Here is a 9307-nt window from a genome sequence, read left to right on the forward strand (position 1 = left end):
ATACCTTTCACATATGAATCACTGAAGTGGTATGTTTTAAATAAGTCATGCTAGGTCTTGGACCTCATGAACACTCAAGGTCATCAATCCCTCCCTTGTTTCCCAATCCATTAGGCCATCTACCTACATTTCCACTTGTTGGAAGCTGATATGCCCCTTAGTCTAGAACTGAGGCACTGTCTTTCCCATATAAACATGTTGAGCTCTCCCCAAACATAGGAAAAAAGGGGAGCACATCCAATTCACTCTGCAGTTTCAACGTTTATTTCTGATACCAAAACTTGACAGCACACAAGGGGGGAAAAAGTAATAGACAAGGAACAGCAAATAAATTTATTTTGCATGCCACTTTCAGTCAACAGGACGTGGCTCTCTACATAGCTGTGTTTAGAAGGAATCTGGGCTTCAGCCTCATTTGGGGAAAGACTATTGCAACCAATTGGCAATATCTGTGAACATAAGAAAGAAAAAAATTTTAAATCAATGATATATATCAAATAGTAAGGACTATAAATACCAAACAATGCTTCCCCATACTTTTCTCATCTCCCCACCATGTGTTTACCGATATCCAGCTTGTGCATATAAATGCATCCCTATGGACCCTACATCTTCCAATGACCCTAGCTACCCAATCCAAAGTGATATACCTACCCAACATCTCACTCTACCCAGAAGAAACCAATGGCACCAAAGTTGGCAGCAAAGTTGGCACTGGCTGTACCACCAGGGCCAATGATGGGGCCAGTGAAGGTCTGAGGAAATCTGGAGCGGGCATTCTGGTGATATCTGGCCCAGAAGGTAAATGGGATTCTGGACCAAGGATCTCCAAAATCTCCTTCCTCATCCCAGGTCAGCAGCTCAAACTCAATGTCATCCCAGCTCCAGGGCCCAGATACAGCCTCATCTCCAATCCCCATGCGGGTTCTCGCCTCAGCCCGAGCCTCGGCCTCAGCTGCAGCAGCATCCAGAGCATCCAAGGCCTCATCTGCGGCCTCCATGAACTGTGCAGTCCAGTCACGAGGGTCTCTCTTCTGAACCTGAGATGGGAAATAGAAAATAAAACAAAACCCATAATAGTGCTAGTTAATATTTATGAAGCACATACTATGTGGAGGTCTGTCCAGAAGGTATCCAGCCATGTACTATTAAAAATAGACACATTTATTGAAGAAGATACAAGAAACATTGTACACAGCACAATGACTCCTCAGTCCCCTTCAAAGTAGGCACCTTGGGACCTCACACAGTTCTCCCAATTGCCATCAGCTGCCCTGTCATATTTTCCTGAATCTCATCAAGGTCTGAAGTCTCTTCCCTTTCAAAGGTGATTGTAGTTTTAGGAAAAGACAGAGAAGTCACAGGGCACCAAATCTGGGGTGTAGCAGGGGTGAGTCACCTGGGTGATTAGATGTTTTGCAAGAAAACTCTGCATGTGATGCATGAGCAGGTGAGTTGTGGTGATGAAGATGCCAATCACCAGTTGCCCATAGCTGCAGCCTTCTGAATCATCCAAATAGTTTCCGCGGAGGAATGTTCAAGCTTAATGCAAAATTTGATGCATATTTTTTGCTCTACTTGCTCACTAGTTTTGAATGCGATGGCCACACAGTACACATGCTCACTCAATGGCATCTACTGCCCCCACTGACTAGTACAGTGAAGTCATCATTGTTCAAGAATGCACATTCCGGGCCACTCTCCTGGCTGTCAGGTTACATCGTTGTTGCACAAACTGTTCTTGTTATATTAACAGTGGCTGCACTTTTTCTGGATGGAGCTTGTATATTTAAGCATTCTACTTTGTGCTACTGTTTGCTTAATAACAACCAGAAGTCCACCAGCACCTACTATGTGCAATACCTGAGATCTCATTCTTTCTCTGGACCATTCCCAGACAGATATACCTCACCCCATGACCCATCAAGTCTGGAGCAATTCCTCTATTACCTCTGCAATGAATCTCAGCACTTTCATCTTGCTAGTTTCATGGTACGAACGGAGGCCCCAGAGGAACTCATACTCAGGAGGGTTGCTGTTGGGCACTCGTCTATAGTCCAGGTACCTTAGCAAGAGCAAAAAGATCTGTTTCTATCAAGGTAGAATGGTAGTCTATTAACACACATAATCCTAGACTTTGAAACCCCAGATTTCGGGTAGCAGCTCCCCCAAGACTTATTCCTAAACACAATCAGTGTATTTATCCTTTAATACTCAGGCCTTCAAATTCCCGTGTTAGTGCTTCTACACTGAGAAATCATCCAGAGCTCCAGGGGAGGCTTGCATAGGGTCATAGAAAGGACAACACTCAATCTCACCACCTCTGTCACAGCTGAAGCAACCAGTTCTTATAATCTTGTCAGTGAGCCACGGATAGGCCCGTTGCACTGATTACATTGCAGTGCAGAAGCCTCAACCAGACCCAACCTTGGAGATGTCGACTGTGGGGATGGTGGATAAGCTTCACTCGCAAGATAACTATACTATAGAAAAATTCAATCCCAAGGAGTATACTAAGTAAGTATTTCTGAGTGCATACGTTTCGTTTGTGTGTGTGTGTGTGTGTGTGTGTTTAGTGTAAAAAATGAGTGTGAGAAGAACTTTCTGAGGCTGAGCAGCACACAGAAATCCAGAGGACTGGACCAAGTCCTTTAGGTACCACTTACTTTTGCTTTACAAACTCGTAAGTGAGAAGTTTCCTCAGATCTCCGAGGAGAGGATGTCTCACCCTGCAAGTAAAAAAAGGAACCCATAATCAGAGACTATGACACTGCCCCCCAGAAGTAAAGAGCTTTCCAGCACAGAGGTCAGAGATGGGAAAAGAGGCAGAGGGTTCATGACTACTTCCCCATCCACCCAGGTCACATTCTTGGGTTCTGTACCTCCCCATACCCACAAGAACACCAGGCTGATGTAACCCTGGGACCATGCTCTGTTGTCAAAGGATGGTATAAACAGGCAAGAGACGAGAAACCCCAATCATACCCAGGACGCAGTCCCATCTTGCGAAGTGCCTCCCAGAGGACAGCTGCAGTGGGAGGCAAGGGGAGACAAGGGATGGAAAATGAGCATGGAAATCAGGCTGTAGCCAACCCCCAGCTGCAGGTCTAGGCACTCACCTTCACTGGCACGGTTGCCATTCATAAAGATGACGCCCAAAATCACTAAGAGGAGACCCAACTTGGGTGTGTCTTTGGTCCTAAAGGAGTACAAAAAGAAGATGCTTTCAGCAGCTATTTTCATGAAACACTCCAGACAGCATCTAGCTTCCCCAGTGTTCCTCAGCTAGGGGACAATTATATTCTAACTCTGCCCATGACCTGCTATGTGACCCTGAATCTTGGATCCTGACCTACTTCCAGAAGAAAAAGCACCACTGAGAAAGGCAATGTTCCACCTCCTTTCCCGTCTTACGTTCCCAGTATGCCAGCCAGGGACTCAGGGGTACTGATGAGAATATACAGGTGTTCTTCCTTGTCAATTTCCTTCAGTTGAATCCCAAATTTCTACAGGGAAAGGAAAACAGACTATGAAATTACAAAATCTAGCATAGGCCGCCCATACTTGGTTGCTCACCTTCCTGGGAGACTTGCCCTAAACTCCCAGGATAAGTCCCATGACTTTCCCCAACGCTCCTGTCCCTTAGGAACTGCCTTCTTACCTTCTCCAGTACAAAGCATGCACGCTCAATGATTTCTGGATAAACATCAGTGTATTCACGGATGATATCCCTCAGCATTTCTGTGGGACAGAAGAGGGAGCACCTCAGCTGAGCAGGGGCCACAGAGCTGCAGCCCCTTGGACAGCTCTGCTAAGAACACAGTCAGGGCCCTCAAAGGTGAAAAAGGAAGAAATCAGCCATGGAAGAAGGGGGCTAAAGGGGATGGAACTTATATATAAGCAAAGGTATATCTACAGAGCATGGGGTGAGGGGAAGGGCAGAGCCCCAGGAGAGGGCACTGGATGCCTACCTGAGCGTTTGATGGGCACCTTCGTGTAATCTTTAAGCATCAGGTACTTGACCAACTTATTTGCCTAGGAGAGGAAAAGGCAATCTTTTCAGTCTTAAGATATTTACATAAAATTTAGTTGAGTTATAGATGGGTGACAAAGAGCAAGAAAGGGGACATATGAGTGGGGAATTATGCTTACTCTTTCCTGAAGAAGGGCCACATCTCGGGGCTGTGAGGCACCCATGTTCTGTGAGGCACGCGGGTTAGGAGAGGGGCGCAGGTTTGGTGAGGGTCGCAGGTTCTGCCAGTCAGGTGGAACTGGCCACTCGGTGGGGATCCAGTCAGGTGGGAGCGGCCAGTCAGTGGGAAGTGGCCAATCAGGTGGTAGTGGCCAGTCAGATGGTAGCTGCCAGTCGGGAGGGCCTTGCCAATCTGGAGGACCCTGCCATCCAGGTGGACTCTGCCATCCAGGTGGGGTCTGCCACCCAGGTGGACTCTGCCAGGCCAATGGGTTTGGCCAGACAACTGGGCCAGGCCAGACAATGGGATTTGGCCAGATCACTGGGTTCTGCCAGATCACTGGGTTCGGCCAGATCACTGGGTTCTGCCAAGCAACTGGGTTTTGCCAGGCTGGTGGGGTCTGCCTAGCTTGGGGGCCCTGACGTGCTGGTGGGGTCTGCCTGGCAGGCTGGTTTTGCCAGCCTGATGGGTTCTGCCAGGCCAATGGGGTCTGCCAAAGCACATTGGGAGGTGCTCCAGGTGGGTTCTGAGAGGTAACCGGAACAGCTGCTGACCTCCAGGTCCCTGCAGGCAGTGGGGCCCGCCTGTGATCCCCACTGCTGTTCTCTTCCATATTCAAGTTATTAATCTGCATCATCAGAGAGAAGGAAGGTCTAGAGTTACCAGTTGTTTCTGTGTCCTCACCCTATCTATGCCAGGAAGGCCCCCTAAAGCCCTTACCTGTAGTGACAGCCTGACCCACTAGCCAATGGTCACCCTGACTCCTGGGCTTGTCTTTCACTGTGTTCCAGGAAGGAGTGTCATCTCTGAACCAGGCCAGGATCAACCCAAGGGTGGGGCCTGAAGCTGTTCCTCTTCCTATGTGCACCACTGGCTCTGCTTATACCACCGTGGACAAATCACTCAAGTCACTTCACTTCTCTAGGACTTAGTTTCCTTCTCTGTAAAACCGAGACTATGATCCCTAAGTGGTATGAGGTACCTTGAAGATTTAATGAGTGAGATAACCTGTGTGAGTGCCTACCTCAAGACCTAACACATGGTGGCTACTATCAAAATGTAAACTTAATTACATACAGGTTGTACATATTACATCTCATCTCTCCATCAGTCTGGACACTCAGAGCAGGAATTACCACATTCACCTTATCATCCCCTATAATATAGCTGCATATGGGCAGATATAAATATAGATATAGAAACCTCTATATCTATATATTGATTTCATTTTTAGAACAAATAACCTCAGAGAAGAAAGGAGAGAACCCAAATCACAGTGGAGCTAGAAGGGATCTCACCTTGCGGGTCCTCTTGCCCCGAATTATAGTCCTGGACTCCAGATTCTGAGCCTGGGAACCATCTGCTGATGTCTGTGCAGCTGCACCATCAGATTCAGAGATACCTGGGTCAGCCTCTATGTCAGCCTGGGAAGTGGCCATCTTGGTTTGGGTGACATTCTGGATCTGAGTATCAGCTGTTGGGACCTTAGTGGTATCATTCCAAACCTTGAAGGCTGTCTTAGGCTGAGTGTTTGACATCTCACTGGCATTCAAAGCCTGAGAGAAATTGTAAGTGGCATTCGGACCCACCTTAGTAGTGGCATTCTGGGCCATGAAGGCTGTCTCAGACTTCTTGGCAGTTAACTCATTGGTTGCTGCCTGGGAAAAATCATAGGCAGCATTTGGGCCATTTGTGGTGGCATTCTGGGTCACAAAGGCTGCTTTAGGCGGCATCTCCTTAGCATTAAGAGCCTGAGAGAAATCATAGGCAGCATTTGGGCCTTTTGTGGTGGCATTCTGGGCCTTAAAGGCTTCTTTAGGCCTAGCTGCAGCTGCTGAAACCTGATTATCAGGCTTCTCACTGGCTGTTGGGGGCTGTGAACTCTGGGGACTAGAATTTTGCCCGCAGGCAGCTGCAGGAGCCTGGTTGGTAGGTGGAGCCTCTGAGATCTGGATGGCCTCCATTAGGGTCTGCATAAGCAAGGTGCTGTCTTCTACAGAGGCCTCATCCTGTAAAATACAGGGGGGAAAGTTAAAATCTCTGGGCCTCCGAAGGGCAAGATGAGGGGTACGGGGAGCAGCGCAGGGAAGGTGCAGGCAAGGGGCTGGTGCAAAAAGAGGAGGGCTAAGGTAGAGAGCTAGACCACTGAGGCGGGAGACACAGTGATATCAAAATGTCTGGTAGGGGCTGAGTAGGGTAAGGATTAAAAGAGGGGTGAAGTGGGAAGAGGAGAGGGCTTTAGGTGAAGGGAGGGGTGGTCAAGCAGTGAGATTAGAGCAAAGCAGAGTGGTGTGACTTAAGAGCTCTGGACGGGGTGGTGGAAGCCTCACGAGGAGTTGAGGAGAATAAGGGGGGTCGCAGGGAGTGAGGAATGCAAGGCGAGTGGGAGGGTGGAGGTGGGTGGTTGGGGAAGGAGGCGGCAGACTGCTCTATACCCTCAGGACTAAGGGAAAAAATGGTTCCTTATCCAACCCGCATTCTCTGGGCAGATTGCCCTGACTGCTAACAGGGTCTCCCCTCTCTATGAGCAAGGGACTGATGGCTGAAAAGGGACGCCCCTCCCCCCTCGATAAACACTGGGAATCTGAAAGACAGTGGAGTCCAGACATCAAGAGGGTGGCCAAAGGGGCCCAGGGGGAACTGTCCGCTGGGGAAATCGGGATAGGGGTAGAGATCTCACCTGTAAGTCCAGGGGGCCCGCACCACAGTCCATTTTCTGAGCCATGGCTCCTGTCCCTCTGGCAAGAGCAGAGCCTGGGGGTTGTGGTGGAGGAGCCGGACGTTATACCACGGACGGCAAATACGAAGAACCAAATCTGGGGGTGGGGTGTCTAGGGTTTGATTGTGGGGACTGATGAGGTGCTGAATGTGAGGGCAACGGGTCGGATCCATGGGGCAAAAGTGAATGGGTGTCCAGATGGAGGTTCTGAATCCCGCGGAGCTACCGAAGGGGAGAAGCTTCAAATGGGGGTTCGGAAAGCAGATGAAGTCTGAATCTACAGAGACCGGGGTTTGGGAACCTCATTTGGGAAACTGAATGGAGGTTGCAAATGAAAAGGAATGGTATAACAGCACAGACTGAGGACCAGAAATCTGTGGAGATTCTGGACGATGGGAAGGTTTCAGAGAGAGAGAGAGAACAGGGGATAAGGGAGGACCAGGGGAAGGGTGTGAATCAGGGTTTGGGGAGTGGAAGGGGGATCAAAATTCGGGGGAAAGGGATCGGGATGAAAAACGGGAGGCCCGCACCAGGGGGCAAATGCCCTATCTGGGGGCTAATTCTCACCTTGCCTCAGGCCCCAACTCCAACCCCCTCGTTGCCTCCCTTCTTCGCGACTCAGACGATCGGGATTGCAGTGCTCGGCTCTCACCAACCGCACCCTCTCCTTGTCCAGGAGAAAATGCCAGCGCGGCAGCTAGGACGACCCCGCCTCTTCGCCTAATACACCACCCACCGCCTCACAAGGTTGTGCGCATGCGCAACAGCTGACAGACCAAATAAGAGTCCCGCCGACTTTCCCAACAAAAGCCTCGTTCTGTATACCATGATGCGCATGTGCAGCCGGAGGCAGTCCCGCCCCTCTGCCAACACACCATCCCACCACCAACCAGGTCTACAGCATACCACGGTCCCTCCCCTTCTACTATATCCCCTCCCCAAAACAGATGCACTGTGCCTCTAAGTCCCACCCCTTGCCCCCCACAACCCCCTACCTTTTCCGCACTGCGTCTGGGTTCTATCCCTCCCCTTTGATGGCCCCTCCAATTAGGTCTCATGCATTTCCACCCCCTTGCCTAGCACCACTAGAAAGTGTCTGAGTGGGGTCTCTAATTGCAACAAGTGGTCAGCTTTGGAGCCCAGGAAAAGAAAAGTCCAGAGAGAATACCCTAGTGGCGGTAGAAAAAATCTGCTGTCCACGTGATTCTGAACGACCCCCCCTTAACTGCTCCCAGACTCAAACTTTAGCTTCTTTCCTGCCTTTTGTGCAGCCCCAGGAACGGACTTATTTTGTCTGTGAAGGGGACAGCTTCTACATCACAGCACGATCTGCCCTGGGGCTGTTTCCTCTCACAGCAGCCATGGGAGGTGAAGGTCCCCATTTTACAGTTCAAGACGCACAGAACATTGCATGCATGACCTAGTAAACAGAAAATGAAAAATGTGGGCCTGGGTCTTCCTGACTCCAAAACCCACGTTCAACTAGTGGGTCCACCCCCTTCCCCTGCCTGTCAATATCTGCCCCCAAACAAGCAAGGTTTGCATTCTCTGAGACCTAAGGTCATGCTCTGCACCTGGGAGGACACAGGTGGAGAATCCCAGCTCCATCCCTGCCTACTCTACGTGGATCCACCCTACAACAAGACCTTTTCTACCTCCAATAGTATATCCTGTCTGGCCATTCCTTTTCCTGGGTCCTAAAGACCATGAGTTTAGCAGGAGCTTAACACTTGTTGCAATTAGAGACCTCCTTAATAGTGACTTAAGTGGGGTGCTAGGCAAGGCTCGGGATATGCATGCAACCTGGTAGGAGGGACAATGAGGGGAGGGACAGAACTGTGAGATGCATTTCGCAGAAGGTGGGGACTGGTGTGTGCGGTGAGGGGTGGGACTATTGTTGCTCCTCGGGGTCCACTTCCTACTCCCGCTGTCAAGCCTCTATTTGAGTGGCGCAAGCACGCTGCCCCTGAGGCCTTCCTGGTGCCCACTGGAGCAGCCTGGACAATCGGGCACTTGTGTGTCTGAGCCATGGCAAGCCCTGATTCAGAGTAAATGTTTGTCCTGGTTCCTTCCAGGGATGGACCTAATTCCTGGGATAAAGTGCCAGTCTGTCGCTAGCTGTGAGAGCCCACTCAGGCACTCCACTTCTCTGAGCCTGCCTTCTCAATATGCAAAGTGGGAAGCACAAGGAGAACTTTGCTGGGATCCTACCCAAGGACAAGGACATACATGCTGCTGCACTTCCAGAATGACTGGAGAGACTCACAAAGGCAGAACACGGTGCAGAAATGTGAGGTGACCCAAACTGAACTGAAGTTTCCAAAAACTCAAGGCAGAGATCTATGTACATTTCACATTTGTTCTGGCATCAGCTCCTGCCAGGAGTCTACATATG

The 9307-nt window shown here is 49.9% G+C and overlaps 1 protein-coding gene across 1 annotated transcript; it reads right to left on the reverse strand.

Moving 5' to 3' along the window:
• Positions 1-241: 241 nt before the first annotated feature.
• On the reverse strand, positions 242-7698 carry MAGED1 (MAGE family member D1). The gene is made up of 13 exons (XM_024580102.4): positions 7480-7698; positions 6874-6947; positions 5492-6202; positions 4153-4821; positions 3972-4035; positions 3662-3741; positions 3415-3506; positions 3120-3199; positions 2986-3028; positions 2667-2729; positions 1951-2065; positions 655-1040; positions 242-449 (listed from the first exon to the last, which is right to left on the reverse strand). Exons 2-12 carry the CDS (start codon positions 6916-6918, stop codon positions 663-665), a joined length of 2340 nt encoding a protein of 779 aa, XP_024435870.1. The 5' UTR covers positions 6919-6947; positions 7480-7698; the 3' UTR covers positions 242-449; positions 655-662.
• Positions 7699-9307: the final 1609 nt, after the last annotated feature.

The sequence above is a fragment of the Desmodus rotundus genome, chromosome X (genome assembly GCF_022682495.2).
Source record: "Desmodus rotundus isolate HL8 chromosome X, HLdesRot8A.1, whole genome shotgun sequence".
Lineage (NCBI taxonomy): Eukaryota > Metazoa > Chordata > Mammalia > Chiroptera > Phyllostomidae > Desmodus > Desmodus rotundus.